The sequence below is a fragment of the Mirounga angustirostris genome, unplaced genomic scaffold (assembly GCF_029215605.1).
Source record: "Mirounga angustirostris isolate CCGP_5_RB_7025 unplaced genomic scaffold, mMirAng1.0.hap1 SCAF_6, whole genome shotgun sequence".
Taxonomy (NCBI): Eukaryota; Metazoa; Chordata; class Mammalia; order Carnivora; family Phocidae; genus Mirounga; species Mirounga angustirostris.
The window spans coordinates 122,882,783-122,898,547 of record NW_026991714.1 but is presented as its reverse complement, the minus strand read 5'-3'; the positions used below and the strand labels follow the sequence as shown (position 1 = coordinate 122,898,547).

Here is a 15,765-nt window from a genome sequence, read left to right as displayed (position 1 = left end):
CCATTGTAGATGGGAGACTCCACGTGCTTTAGAGGAAAAGCTAAATCAGGGCACCCAGTCTTTCTTCTCCTCAGGAGCCCTGGGAATCGAGAGGATCTGAGAACCTCAGAGTGAATTGTAGAATGGGAATGCATGGATCTACTCCATAGGCCTGTGGGATGCAGGGGGACCGAGTATGTTCAAGTTCCTAGGATAGCACTTCCGATGGAGAGAGCGCTCAATAACTGTTTGCTACGTTGTCGAGGACTTGCCCTCGCAAATGGGGGCCAGAGTCGCTCAAAAATAAGTTATTTGCTAATTAGCAATTAATGAGCTCCTGCCATATTCCAGGCATTCTGCTACATTCTGTAGGTACGGTTATGAACAAGGCACAGGCCTTGCTCTCAGGGTTTTTCTTAGGTACCATATGGGCTCTCAAGCTTAGTGTACATGGGATTGATTATCTGAGAGGCAAAAAAGCTCATTTAAGTTGTCAACTCCAGGTTATACTTCAGAGTCCTGATTGAGTGGATCTGCAGAGGGGCCTGGGGCTCTGACCTGGTAACACACATCCTGGGGATTCTGATGCTGAGGGGCCTTGGACCACATTTCAAGATACAGTGGGTCATGTAATTGGCTGATGCAGCTAAATGTTCAGTAACACCCCTTTGTGTAAAGGTTTGTGCCTACAAAACTGGCTCTAAGGGTTCATTAAACTGAAGCCAGTCATGCAAAAAGCAGGGCAGGGAAACTTCTTTTTGGCTTGTAGGAGAACTTATAGCCAGATACCAGGCACACTAGAGCTGGGGATGGCTTCATTCTGGTCTGGGTCCTCTTTGCAAATCTCTAGATGCAACACAGTGCAGTTAGGTCAGGACTCAGGCAAACATGGCCCAAGGGCTTTGGATATCCTTTGCAACTCAGTCCCGTTGGAGGAAATTGCTAGATTGTTTCTAATGCACTCCCCTCCCTCCAACCCAGCTTGTAGATGAATTGAGAAGCTGTTCTTGTTTTGGAGGGTGGTATAGATATTCTTCCTTTGGCACAGAGTATTTCTCTAGAGCAGTATATAAAGCGAGAATTTTTAGTGCCCTAGTATACAATCGTGAGTAGTTTTGTTGTATATTCTAAAATTTATCATCTGTATAGATCTAGATTTGCATATCGGGTTTTGTTACAGGTGATCCAGAACAGGCTAGTTAGGACAGTGTCCTCAGTTTCTCAAACCTGACTGATCAGCCTGGTATAGACTTCTGGGGGAGTCCTCAGCTGGCCTGATAACTTCTGGTTTGGTCCCAGGTAACAGTAAGGTGAAAAGGGGAACTGCTTGGGATCCTCCACTCAGTGAGAACTGTCAAGAAGAGCAGGAGCCCCTGGGGATGGTGGCCAAGCCACAAGTTGAGATTTGCTCCATCTGTAGCTATTTGAGAATAAGAGGGGAAAAGAAAATTCATGTGAATTGATCCAGGTTCTTTAGTCAAGAGCCATTTTTGTGATGCTCCAGAAGTAAGACTTGTGCCACAGAATAAAATTTTGTGGAATGTTTCATGTTCACATGATCCATCCAGATACCACAATAAGCATTTATACCTTAGGAGCCACATGCCTGATTTTGTGTGTGTGTGTGTGTTTCTTGGATGCATTATGGCAGAGTTTTCACGGATATATCATTTATCTTTATTAAATCACTTAGGAAGTAAATTAAGACAAGTGTAATTTTTTTCTACTTTACAATTAAAAAAATGGAGAGGAAGCACTTTTGAACAAGATCATGTTATGCCTCTTGAGTCTCGGGAAAGCTTTTATTCACTAAATTGAGCTGTTGCTCATAACTAGCAGCTGCAACATTAGGGCACTTTTCAGAATTAGACTGAAGCCCCTACTCTGTGTCGGGAGCTGTCCCTGGTCTCTTTGCAAAGAGATGGCTCCAGTCATTCAGGTGGTGTTTATTTACTGAGCACCTGCTGTCTGCAGGGTGTTGTGCTAGGTGCAGGGGTCAAAAAAGAGGAAGGGAGGCATGGCTTTTGTCCTACAGGTGCTTAGAAGCTGATCTCTGGAGCATACTAATTGCTTTGAGCCATACTTGCATCTGGAGAGTAATGATCAAAGTCTTGCCTTTCAAACTCCTTAAGAATGACATTCCAGCTGGAGGTCTGTAAATTCCAAAATAGAAATTTTGTAAACAGGTGTGATAGAAGAAACTGTGTAGGTATCCTTACTGCATATTGAGGTCTTATTTTCCTGTGTTTAAAAAAGACTGCCATCATTCCCATCGTGCAAATTATAATTTTAATAGTAATGATTCTGTTGGATTTTATAGCTGAAACCTCAGGTTTTTGAAGTCAGGATTTTTATAAGTCTTTACCACTTCAGAGATCTTTGTCACTCAGTACTAGAGTGAAAAAAAAAAATGTCAGGGTAGAACCGGATAACATCCAAATCTCAGAAGCAAGTGCTAGTAAGTTTGTTGAGTGATGCAAATAACAAGGGTGGCTTTCCAGGAGGACCAATACTTAATTTTTCCCTACTCTTACATCGATGGCTTCTTGTCCTCACATTGTCTCATGTCTCTTTAGACAAGTGTACTAAACTTTCCTGATTTTTCCCTTAAACCAGCTCTCGTTCTCGGATCACATTTGGAATTGCATGAGTCTTGCATGTTGTTCTGCTTTGTTTTGAATTTCCTTTTTCAGTAACCGGATTGATCCACAGTTATTACCAGGTGAAAATAATGATATTGCTGAGACTTCCAGTAACACTCACCTTCCCTCTCTACCCTTACTAACACCAACAAAGAGACTAAACCTTCCAGATTAAACTTCTAACTGGAATTAGTGATGTCTCATTGATTACATTTCTTTTTATAATTAAGGTCCTTGTAAAGCTGTAAATTTCTTTTTAAAAAGCATTAACATTAGATTTCATGTACTTACAGTTGGTTACAATGTGTGTTCACTTTTCAGGATTCAGGTCCTCTACTAAATGAAGTTTCTTCATCCCACCTTGGAACCGATCCCCAAATCTCCGCACCAGTTAGCAAGCCATCATCTGCCTACCCCTCTACGACAATTGTCAATCCTACCATTGTACTCTTGCAACACAATCGAGGTAAGGGACCTTCGGGGAGCGCCCCCAGCTCACTGGCATTAACAGAGCTGTTCTGTGACTTCCGGGGGCAAGAATTCTGCCATTCCGCAGAAATTTTCACAAACCCCATCCTTCCCCAAGGCCGTCTGCCCCCCCGTTTACTTCCATGACCCACAGCAGGGAGACAGGCCCCTGAGTCGGAATGATGTCGGATATCTGCGTAAGTAAGCTGGTGTAGCATGTGTTGCGCGCCTGGGGCAGTCGCAGTTGTCTTCAGATGGGAGCACCAAAAAGAAAGAAAAGACAGAAGGGAGAAAGTCTGTGCCTCTTAACTCCTCATCATGAGCATTCAGATCAGAGCTTTGCCTGGAAAATCTACATACAATAATACCTCTTTTAATAAGTCATGTGGTTTTTTTTTTTTTTTTAAAGATTTTATTTATTTATTTGACAGAGAGAGACACAGCGAGAGAGGGAACACAAGCAGGGGGAGTGGGAGAGGGAGAAGCAGGCTTCCAGTGAAGCAGGGAGCCCGATGCGGGGCTCGATCCCAGGACCCTGAGATCATGACCTGAGCCGAAGGCAGACGCTTAACGACTGAGCCACCCAGGCGCCCCGGTCATGTGGTTCTTTGACATCATGAATTTTCTAAAAAGCAAAATTTTGAGTACCAAAATAAAAAAAAAAAGAAAGCATAACGGGTGGAAACCTTTATAAAATATCAAACGTGTTTTTGTGGCCTCTAAAGCAGGCATTGGACTTTCTCTTGATGACTCACTGGCCTTGACTCTTGCCAGCAGTTATCACACTCGGCTGTCATTTGGTGTGCACCCTCTGGGGACGTGAGGCTCACGTGGCTGTTTGTCCCTTACGCTCCGTGGCCCCATACAGCTCTGCTGAGGATTTCCATGTTTGTTTTCTGTTGTTTCTCTTACTGCTTCTAGTTGGTTCTTCCCCTTCTCTGAAGGGGCATCTTAGGTAAAGCAGAAGCGCTTTGAGGTAATAGTTGTATCTGTTGACCCTTCTGCTTTAAAATTTCAGGAGATGATTCTAAGTCCCAAGTTTTACTAGTTGGAATTCAATGGAGAGAGAAACTTTCCCTTCATAAAAATCCTTTTCAGTGTGAAGTGTAAAGTTGTCAAGCTGTTTCCTAGAGCAGAAAGGGCTTTTTAGTCTGAGTTTCAAAAAAAGCTGGGCACCAAACCTCTCCTTTTCTTGACTCGCTGCTCGCCTACTGCATAGTTCCCCCAGCCTCCCCACCCCCCACACACATTAACTTGGATGAGAATGGAACTGGAATCTATTTTTAATTGTTTTCCATATTAAATGGAGTTTTTTGTTTCCTGCTTCTAACTTGTAAAACAGATGAATGAAACATTTCCTCTCACTTAAAAATCTTCCCACTTGAATCTTAAATAGTTATTTGAGTAATTTTATTTTTTTTTCATTATGTATGGCCTCCATATTAACCGTCCTCCATGAATCTGTGTTCTTCCAAAGATGACAAGGGTCCCAACCCTAACCCTAAACTATATAAGACCCCATTCTCAGTAAGGGCCATACCCCTTACTGGCAATAGCTTTCTCTGCCCAGACAGTGTCCACAATGCAGGACAAAGTGAAATTTTGGTTCTCTATGAACTTCTTTGTGACTCATCTTTAAAAAAAAAAAAAAAAAATCCAAACAGAAGCAAGTTAGTTCCCAGAAGGAAAGGCAGTTTCTCTAAAAATGGGATTTATTCCCAAGGCAACTTGGTTTTTGGGAAATGCCAAGTGTAATGTCAGCTGCTTCCACCAAATTCCTCTGATGACACCCAGTGAGACATCTTTGGGCACAGAAATGCCTATAAGTTCTTTTTTGTTTCTTCTCTGGGCAAATGGATTCCTCTTACTTGCCCAAATGCTTTCGGTTCTTGCCTTTCTCTTTTGTGCAGTTCTGCCCTTTGGGTTTAAAGATCAGAATCGTGCTGCCAGAATCACACATCCTTCAGTAAAGGATACAAGTACATTCGTTTTTTGGAATTAAAAGTAGCTTCTCCTAAAGAGTAAACCATATGTTCCCTAAGGAGGCGGAGCAGGACGAGTGGAGGAAAATGGAGGCGCCTAGCCACCTAGCTTTGGATCACTAAGTGTCAATGGGCTTTAGGTCATGTGTTTTTGGCCTCGCTTTGGAATTTACCCAGCCTGGCAGCAGTACTCATAGAAAGTACCCGTAGAAACAATTTCTTAACTATTGCAAATTCTCCTGAGGGAATGATAACTTTACTCTACTTCTGGAATTCTAATTTAGTCATCCTAAAAAAGGTTCCCTTTTTTTTCTTGCCTAGGTGGCCCCAGGGCACAGTGTGACAGTAACCGTCTCCCTGCAAGCCAGGCCCCCAACTGTAGACACACGAGGGGGCTTCCCTCGTACGTCTGCCCTGGCACGCACCACACAGCTCCTCGCCCCTCTCCTCAACATTTAGACTGCATGTCTGAGGGCAGCCCACTTACGATCGGTCTGGAAGGAGGGTTGGAACTAGAAAACTCAGGACTGAAGAGGTGCCTGGGCCCCCTAGCTCAGAGCTTCTCAGTCTTCAGTGTGCACGGTCTTGGGAGTACATACTTGCAGATTTGGATTCAGGAGCTCTGAGGCAGGGCTGAGATTCTGCATTTTTTTTTTTTTTTCAGCAACTTGCAGGACACATCAGTGCTTCCGGTCCATAGACCACACTGGAGACTAAGAGCTCCGTGGCTCCCAGACTCTGGGACTCATGGTCACAGGAAGCAGCCTGGGGACTATCCTTAGGGTTGCTCATTTTCAACTATAGTAAATAACACCCCTGAAAAACAACTGCTCTTATCCATATCACATGTCATTCTGTGAAAGGCCATTTCAGATCCCAGAAGGAGGAACAACATAGCCTTTTAAGTTGAATAAGTTTGCTGTTGCCTGCCTGATGAGGAAGCCCTTGCCTCCGGTTGGCAGACTGGAGTTTGGGAACCCTCGGTCTGGTGGGCACTTTGATTGGACAGATGAGGAAACTAAGGGCAGAGTTTATGCGATTGGTCCATATCCCCTAGCAAGTTGCTGGCGGAGCTGAGCCTCGAGCTCGGCTGGGCTCCTGTTGTCCCTCTGGTGTGAACTTCGTCCGCATCCAGAAGTGGGCAGGCTGTTCCACTGGCTGTGAGCACCCCCACTGCTCTGTTTCCTTCTTGCCCAAATGGATTCTGGAGGGAGGGTAGGGCCGCAGCCAAGCGGGATGATGACAGCACCCAGGGGCTGGCCGGTGCTCTATTTTTGTCTATGCGGCTGCTTTATATTTAGCAGCCGTGGAAGGTAAAGGTCATTTTTGTGCTTACCCTGAAGCACGTACACACAGAACTCTCAGAAGGAGATCTTGGGCTCCCCTCCACGAGAGCCCAGGAGGGTGAGGCAGCGAGAGGCCATCTGTGTTGGGGAACAGTGGTGGCCTGACGATCAGGGTTGGAAGGCAGCCCACACTAGGAGTTGGGGATCCAGGTTCTAGGCCCTCCTCTGATGTTCAGTTCATGGGTAGTATGTGCCGCTTCTCTGGGGTGTCTCAACCCACCTGCCCTACCTGCTAGGGTTGTTGCAAAGATTTAAAGTGTTAACATACGAAAGCTCTTAAAACAATGTCTGGTGTTTGACCGAGCTCTCGGGAGGGGGTAGCTGCCGTGGTTACGATCACGGTTCTGTTTCCCTCAGAACGTTACTGAGACTGGGGTCGTGATAACGTCCTGGTCCCTTGAAACCAGGGGAGTTGGGAGGATCTCCTTCCATGATCCGATCACCTTGAAACCAGACGGAAACAACCAGAACACAGTGACCGTTCCCTGAATCTTGGTGCAGACGTAGGAGTGGGGGCTTGGAGACACCACACCTGACAACGGAAGTAATGCCCCAGCATCGGGCTGGGTGTGGTGGCCACGCCACGGTCTGGCATCTCAGCCCAGGGGACAGTCAGGACGCCAGTTTGGGGACGCTCACGAGTTCTGGCAGGACTTCCTGGTCTTACCGTGTCTGTGTAAATCTCACGATGTGCATCTTTTCTTTTATCACAGAACAGCAAAAACGACTCAGTAGCCTTTCAGGTAGGTGCCAAATATTTCTTAACACGCTAACACCTTTGATGTATGAGCAGCACAGTCTGATGATTTCCTCTGATATGCTGGGGACTCTGTTCCTGGGCCGTAAGGATGGTGAGAGCAGGCACCATCCTGCCTCCTCCCTGCAGCCTGTGGGGCGGACGAGGCACCCCACACCAGTGACCCCAACTTGTACACGGGCCCTGGGCAGCTGTGATCAGTGCCTTGATGGGTAAGAACAGGGTCCTCTGAATAAAAAGAACAAAGAGTTATGCCTTAGGTGGAGCGTTTGTGGCAGGCCTTGCTGAAGAAGTCCCCTTTCTGTTGCTTCTAATCCTTCTCCTGGGATGTGATAAGTCAGGGTTAGGAAATGTGGGCAGGTTCTTTTCTTGTCGGGTGGCAAGCCTGGATGCCAATCAGTGGCATGTGATGGACCTGGGTGAGAGCCTCCAGACCAGCAGTGCCTGGAAGGGGGTGAGAGCAGCCAGCCGAGTCTCCTGGAGACCTGGTCCAAAACCCGGATTCGCAGGCCACAGCTCCAGAGATTCGGATTTAATGCGTATGGGTGAGAACTTGCATGTCTAACCGGGTCCCCAGGGATGCTGATGCCGCCTGTGTACTGACCACACTTGAGGAGCAAGTCTCATCAAGACCTGGCAGTGGTGGGGCATGGATCCGCTGGATAATCAGGTGGCAGGGCTCCGTCCCTGATGAAGCATAGCCCCACGTAGGCAGAACTGTGAGCAAGCCCAGGAATGGGAAGGTTTCACCATGTCCTTAGGGCTTTCTGTCGCCATTCTGTTTTGAGTCCTGGTCCTACTTCTCCCCAGGGGTGCAGCTTAGGCAGGCTGCTAATGACCGAAACCACAGGTCAGTTTTCTTCTCTGCCAAATGGGAAATGCAGGAGTGCCACATAGGTCCTGCGTACGAGCAGCCCAGTGCCGAGCGTTGGCTCTCATAGGTGCTCGGTAGACAGGAGTTTCCATTGTCAGCAGGCACCGCCATTGAGCCGTTCCTCATTTTACTGAGTGCCTACTTTGTGTCCGGCCCTGGGCCAGGCTCTGTGGCCGTGTCTGGGAACTGTACCGCCCTCCAGCAGCCCACGGTGTGGTGTGATGGTTCCTAACCGTTTCGTGGTGCTGGACTCATTTGAAGAATCTAATAAAGGCGGTAGATTCATCTCTAAAAGAAACCACACCTGTCAGACGGGCATGTGGTGGATGTACAGACACGTGTGAATCTGGGGCAGGAATCCCTGATCGGTGGATACACCCATTTTCTCCGTTTTCTGAGCAGCTGCTTCACGATTTCTGTGTTACTTCCTGCTACTGCTGCCCTTGGGATTCGTGGAGAGCCCGGGGGGGAGATCACCGGGTTCTCACACCCACTCTGCTTTATCGGGACTTGGCCCCAGGACCAGGACATGCCATGGTTGAGCACGAGGTGCCCTTCGCTGCCCCCTCCTGACTCTGCCACACCAACCCTCTTCAGTCCCTGGCCCCAGCCCAGGTTGCTGAGACCAGGGTGGCTCTGAAATGAAGGGAGCTCCTGTGAATGCCGTCCTGCCTTTGGGATTTGGGAAGGAGCAGTGGAATGGATGAGACGGGCCCAAACACAAGTTAGGAGGCCCACAGTTTGGTCCTGGCTCTTTCTTTTTATTGACATCATTTGTCCCCAAGTAAGTGACTTTTCCTTCCTGCAGCATAGTTTCCTCATGTGGGAAACGGGGATGATTGTCCTCATCCTTCCTTGGAGAGGCATGAGGCTCATGTGCAACAAGAAGAGGGGGTGCGGTATGCTTCGCACACTGGAAAGCGCTACGCGATGTTAGGGCTTCTTCACCAGGCTGGCAGGCTCAGGCCACTTCCTTGGCTCCAAAATAAGCTTAATGTGTCCATCTTCCTTAAGTTTTAGGATAGAGCCACTACTGGTGTTTGATAGAGTGGGACATAAAGTAAGTGCTCACTAAATGTTAGTTTTTGTTGAAAAAGAAGCAGCACCATTTTGTTCAGCAGCTCTTGAAGGAGAGAGGGCTGGCTGGGTTGACTCTGTCTGCTCCCTAGCATCAGTGAGGCTTTGCCCAGCATACCTGGGCTGGTGGCACTTGAAGGGCCACTCACCTCAGCCCGACCCCACAGTCCTTAACAGGTTTTTATTGAGCCTTTATGGGGCTTCTTGTTCAACGAGATTCATTCGGGATGGAGACCCACATGGTGTTTGGCCACCTCCAGCTCATGGTTCCCTTGGGGAGATGGGCAGGGAAGCAGGTCTGGGCTGGGGCGGAGGGTCCGGCACATCTTCCTCAGGGACATGTCAGCATTGCTGTGGTCCTCAATCACTGAGCTTTGGGTGTGAAGAAAAGGGAAGCTGCCCACAAACACAGACACCCTGTCCTAGGTTGTCAGCATTGTCACTCACTGAGTGGCCCTTTCCAGCACCTTCCTTTTAAAAGCTCAGTATAAAACTGGAAGGAAATGCTGCAGGATGTCCTGTTGAGGGATCAGTATTTGCCTCATGAGAAATAGCAGCAACCCCCATTGTCCTCTGGATGTAACAGGGTGGTCCTGTCACCTGCCTGGTACGAGAAAGTGTCATGTTAGGTTTTCACTATGTAAAAAAAAAAAAAAAAAATTTCTTTGAGGCTGCATTTCATCTCTCTGTGCTTTGAAATCTACTTAGTCGTGAATCACATGATCACAGACTTCTAAAATAAAATAATTCAGGGCTAATTTTTGTAGAGCCAAAGAACTCTGACAGCTTTGGAACAAATCACGGGACTGTCAGCCTGCGTTTTGCAGTTAAGTGATTCTTGTTAGAACCACTTGCCCTAACGATTAAAAAAATGTCTCTGGGTCTGGGAACCCTGAGAATGCCAAGTCTGTGATTTGCTGCTACTTCTTAAGAGAGGACACTGGAGTGAGGAGTGTGAGCACCTCCACGCACCGGGTGAGATGGCTTGAAATCAGTCTCACCTGCTGCTTCCTGGTGACAGTTAGGAAGGCCTTTCCAGGCACAAGGAAAATGCTCAGCAGAGCCATATTAAGGGTAGACTTGGGTAACTTGAAATTGCCCTGCACTTCCAGGCTTCCTGCCAAATCCTTGGCCTCCTGTTGGAATTGCCTGGGAGCGTGAGAACTCATCCCGTGAGTCCAGTCTGATCTTACCATCCTTGAAAGCTCATGGCTGTGATGCCAGGGATCGGGTCGTCTGAAGCACACACCGAGCCCCCGGGGCTCGCACAGAAGGTTTAGAAACCATTCTGCAGTCACAGAACGAGTCCGTGTTTCAGCAGTCAGTTTGAAATCCCGGCCGGGTCGCCCCACCAGGTGGGCAGGCTGTGCAGGATGTAGCATGTGAGCGTGCTGACGCAGCGTGTCCCCTCTTCCCCAGCCCCTCCTCCACACGGGGACATCTCAGACTCGGGCACAACCTCACGTGTGCCCTCAGGCCCCTCCTTTCCGCTGGATTTTATTTTATTTCATTTCATTTATTTATTTATTTATTATTTGCAAGAGAGAGCACGAGAGGGAGGAGGGTCAGAGGGAGAAGCAGGCTCCCTGCTGAGCCGGGAGCCCGATGTGGGACTCGATCCTGGGACTCCGGGATCATGACCTGAGCCGAAGGCAGACGCTTAACCGGCTGAGCCACCCAGGCGCCCTCCGCTGGATTTTAGTCTCTAGCCAGCCGTCTGCACTCTTTCCTTTGCCAGAGATGAGAAGCTCTCCCTCGGTCAGTGACAGGGTCCTGCCTGAGCACTGGCTGAGTGCCAGGCCCCTCTCGCTCCCCTTCAGTCTCATTGCCAGGGCGTCGCTGCTAGGACTTAGACTCCCCCGGCTCAAAACCTTTTGGACCCCTAGCCTCTTGACCTCTCTTGTTGCCACCTGCCATAGTCTGTCCTTGTGTGCTGACCCCCCACCCCCACCCCAGTTCCTTCCCTACTTCCTGCTCACGTGATCGTCCCTTTCTCTGCAGCCTGGCACCCACCCCCACCGCCCTCGGAAACTTGCTCCCTCCGTCAGTGATCCCGTGACTCTTCTTTTGCCTAATCGAATGCCTCTTTCTCTGCTTTGGTTTCTTTTTCTTCCTTCCTTCCTTTCATGGGTTGGATCACCCACTTCTTGGAATTCTGTCTTCTCTGGCTTCAGTGATGCCTCACTGTTCCTCTTGGGTTCATTTCCTCCCCCTCCGATAACTCCTACGTCCTTTGGGGGATCCCTTCTGCTCCTCAGCCTGTCGGCTGCGACACCCCTCAGCGCGTGACGTCAGCCCTTGACTCTACCCGCACGTACTCCTCCATGAGCGCTTCCATCTCCCTGACCTCTTCCATGACGTCTATGCTGATGGCCTCACTGGGGCTCTGCTCCCCTATTTCTTTGAGGGCGTTTCTGCTTGGATGTCTCACTGTCAAAGTTACCATATCTGAATGGAAGCAGCCATCTCTCCCTGCCTTCCCCACCCCAGTCCCTTTATTTACTTCTGTTTGGATCAGGCCAGGCTCGAAGCCTTGGTACCATCTTGGAGGGAGGTATGACAGGGTATGGTTCAGAGAGAACCACTGGAGTCAGGTGTCCCTAGTCCAAATCCTAGCTTGGCCACGTGGCAGCTGTGTGACCTCAGGCAAGGCACTTTAACTTCTCTGTGCCTTGGTGCCCTTCACAGTTTTTTTTAAAAAATGGACAGATAATAGTTTCTTCCTCAGAGCGTTATTGGATGAACTGAGATAACGTATATGAGGAACTGAGCACAGTGCCTGGCACCCATGTAGCTCAGAGTAGTTCACAGGTTCCTTGCATTTGCTGATGCTGTTCCCTCTGCCGGGGGCACCCCTCACTTCCTGTTTGGGTGACTCCCTCTGAGACGTCAGCCCTGAACCTAAGTTCCTCCGCTAAGTTGGATGCGGACTCTGTCCGCCCTGGTCATCCTAAGTTCTCATCACTGGCTCTCTTGCCCTTTCTGCCCACTGGCCATCAGCTCCTTGGAGGCCCGTGCTCTGAGAGGTTCACCCCCATAGCCACAGGACATGTCATGCACAGCCGTAATGCCTTCCCATGGTAAGTGACGTGGCTTGGAGTAACAGAGGATAGGAAGTAATTTTATACTCTGTAGACCACACCTGGTCTGTTTGTTCGCTCTCTGGAACCTCTATTCCTGAATCAAATCAACTCTAATGTGCACGTAGTGATTGAAAGGGCTAGATGATAAATATTTCAGTCTTCACTAGCCATAGTTTCTGTTGTAGCTGCTCTGCTCGGCCACTGTAACTTGGAAGCATCCATAGATCGTACACAAACAAATGGGTGTGGCTGTGTCCCAATAAAACTTTACAAAAACAGGTGGCCAGGCCGTAGTTTGCCAACCCATACTCTAAATGAAACTCATTCGTATTGGGAATTAGCAAACACACCTCCCCAGCTGGATTGTTGGGGAGATTTGTGCTCTGGAGCTACTGGAAGAGCTGGTTTAGCTAATGACTCTTTCTCGCTTCCAGATCCTGTCTCAGAAAGAAGAGTGGGAGAGCAGGACTTGGCACCAACCCAGGAGAAACCCACCTCGCCTGGAGGGGCTACTGAGAGAAAGGCGAAGGATGACAGTAGGCGGGTGGCTAGGAGCGCTCAGGACCTGAGCGATGTTTCCATGGATGAAGTGGGCATCCCACTCCGGGTACGAATACGGACCCATAAGTCCTACCTAGGCTTCCCCTTACGCCGGTGACATGCATACCCCCGAGTGCATGTGGCCCTACTTGCGGCTGACGAAGGCTTCATGAGGAAATGCCTCAAAGACTGAGGCACTGCCCACTCTCCAAACCCACTGAGGGCTGCAGAGACGCTCAGAGTGCAGCAGCTTTCCCCAAAGCATGTTAGGTGTTAATAAGTCTCATGAGGAAAGGGGTTTGGGGCTTAGGGGGCTACGGGGGAAAAGCAGGGTGGAACATAGGCAGAGCGGGTTCTCTGCAGCAGAACCTCTGAGAAGCTTCGGGCTGGTACACGTTCAAGGGGAGAGAGAATGTTGTGGGCAGTGTTTCCCAATCTCCCTGTTTTGTCCCTTGGAGTACACTCAGAAATTGTAGGTCTAGGCTTACAGGGCCCTGGGGAGTGTGGGACTCAGGGTCCCTGTTGATGGGTTCAGGAAGAAGTTCCTCTGGATGGGAGAGGCTCCCGTCAGCCAGGGTGAGCAAGAAGCTCTAAAGGAACCACAGAATGAATTCAGGCTTCCCCAGCTCTCCCCCTCCACACAGACGTGCCAGCCTCCTGCAGGCCCCGTGGAATTCAAGGGAAGCCTGCTTTTGAAACCGGATTAGGGTGAATCCCCTTGTTTTCCGTGAACCCCTCAGAACACTAGCTGCAGTATGTTTCTCTACAGTCTCCATGTAACGAATGGACATTTTTTTGTGTCCCTTTGGAGGAGGAGTAGAAACAGCAATGGGCTGAGCCTTGGAAGAACTGTTGTCTGGTCCTAAGTAATACTAAGTATACAAGAACAGTGATAAGTATAAAGGGAGCTGTGAAGGACAGTCATTGCCACCACCGCTTAGGGACTGCACGGTCTCGTCATTCACTCTGTCAGCCATCATTCACTCTACAAGGTGAACACAGATAGAATTCCCATTTTATAGATGAGGAAACAGTAACTCAGAGTGATTACAGTGCTTGCCCAGGATTGCACAACCTGTGGGTGATGGAACAGTCTGACTCCGAAAACCCACACCCCTAACCATCGTGTGAGGCGGCCTTCCCACTCACCTTCTCACCAGCTCTGTGACCTTGGGCATCGTTTTGACTTTTTTCCTCATCCGTAAAGTGGGAGTGAATATGCCTTATCTAACCACCCATCTGTACCCTTCCTTGTTTTATTTTGCTCTTAAAACAAAAACAGCCCAGCTTTGTGGTTAGGATGAGAACTCTCTGGCCCTCTCCAAGGTGACTACACTTGTACAGAATAACCTGAAATGGATGGGGGCATGCAACTATTCTTTGCCTCATATGTTTCTAGGAGGCTTTACTTCTGCTTAGTTGTCTCTCTAAAAAATGAAATTTTTAAAAGTTGTATGAATGGACACATTTCAGGTGGATCTTTGTTTACTTTTTTCAAAATCGGCATCCTTTTTGGCCAAATATTACTCTGCAGATTCAGGTCTGAATCCCTTGGTCTGGCTATTTTATTTTTAAGATCTTATTTATTTTATTTTAGAGAGAGAGAGTGTGTGTATTTGAGCAGTGGGAGGGGCAGAGAGAGAGGGAGAAGGGGAGAAGCTGAGTGTGGAGCCCGACGCGGGGCTCGATCTCACGACCCTGAGATCATGACCTGAGCCGAAATCAAGAGCCAGACACTTAACCGACTAAGCCCCCCAGGCGCCCCTTGGTTTGGGTGTTCTTTCTCAGAAGTTTTGCATTTTTAATGAAGATTTAAATGTGGTATCACCAGGGCGCCTGGGTGACTCAGCCAGTTAAGCAGCTGCCTTCGGCTGAGCTCATGATCCCAGCGTCCTGGGATCGAGCCCGACATCGGGCTCCCTGCTCAGTGGGGAGCCACTTCTCCCTCTGCCTGTCACTCTCTTTCTCTGTCAAATAAATAAATAAAATCTTTAAAAAAAATAAACGTGGGATCACCAAGATGTATAGAGTTAGTGAGTTTTGACTTCAGATGTTGTCACCTTCCATTATGATTTCATGATCACAGAAGTTCTGAAATGTGCTGACATTTCCATTTTATTTTACTGTTTTTCTCTAGAACACCGAGAGATCAAAAGACTGGTACAAGACCATGTTTAAACAGATCCACAAACTAAACAGAGGTACTGATTTTCATTTGTAGAAGCTATGCTGTGTTCATATGTTGACTATTGTGGTGAGGACTTAAACTTGCTTTGCTAGGATGTCAGAAGACTGGGCCCTACGCTCAAGTCATTGGGCACCAGCCTGCCTGAGCCCAGCCATACGCCTGCAGAGCAGAGCACAGCACGGAGGGAACGCTTGTGCTCTGCCTCACATGTGGGATTTGAGGTCAGCTCTCAAATCCTCCCCCTCAGATGTTATGGGATGCAGCAGGTTGAGCCCAGCACTCCACCTATGCTCCAGCATCTGCCTGCCCGGGATGTGAGCAGTTCTGACTCCCACCTGCTTCCAGCTTTAGGTGCAGCCCCCCGTGTCAGCCCATGACTGCCTTGTAGGCAGAGCAAGTTGAGAAAGCCCTGAACTGGGAGTGGAGAAAACTGGTCTTGTCTGGATTTAGTCCCCTAAGCACTCATGTGACTTTGGGCTAGTCACATACCTCTCTGCATTCAACCCACTTCCCTTCCTACAAGGGGTGTTGCAGGGTCCAAATGAGAGCAAATTCTGCCTTAGGAAGTAGAGTGCATGGTGCACCTGTAAGGTGGTGTTAAAATGAAAAATAATCTGCCCCAACTGGGAGCCAGCATTTGGCAGGTAGCCCTGAGAGTCAGTCAAGAGCTGACACACCAAAGCCCGCTCAAGCTTGAAGAGAAGTGCTTCTGAATCAGAGCTACTGGGCTATCAGCAGGTGATCCAGCATGGTGGGAGAACCCCAGGCCAGCGCTCAGGTAGCTCATGACCCCACCAGCTCCCATCCGCCTGTGCTGCCAGTCAGCTGA

General features: G+C 48.7%; 1 protein-coding gene across 40 annotated transcripts in view; it reads left to right on the top strand.

Annotated features, from left to right (window-relative positions):
- Positions 1 to 15,765, top strand: part of SORBS1 (sorbin and SH3 domain containing 1) — a 226,802-nt gene that overhangs the window by 135,848 nt on the left and 75,189 nt on the right. For all 40 annotated transcript variants that reach the window (XM_064595054.1, XM_064595052.1, XM_045878470.3 and 37 more), the window contains 4 exons: positions 2,943 to 3,087; positions 7,131 to 7,160; positions 12,643 to 12,815; positions 14,886 to 14,949. In XM_064595054.1, the coding sequence (XP_064451124.1) occupies positions 2,943 to 3,087; positions 7,131 to 7,160; positions 12,643 to 12,815; positions 14,886 to 14,949 (412 nt within the window). The remainder of the gene's footprint in view (positions 1 to 2,942; positions 3,088 to 7,130; positions 7,161 to 12,642; positions 12,816 to 14,885; positions 14,950 to 15,765) is intronic.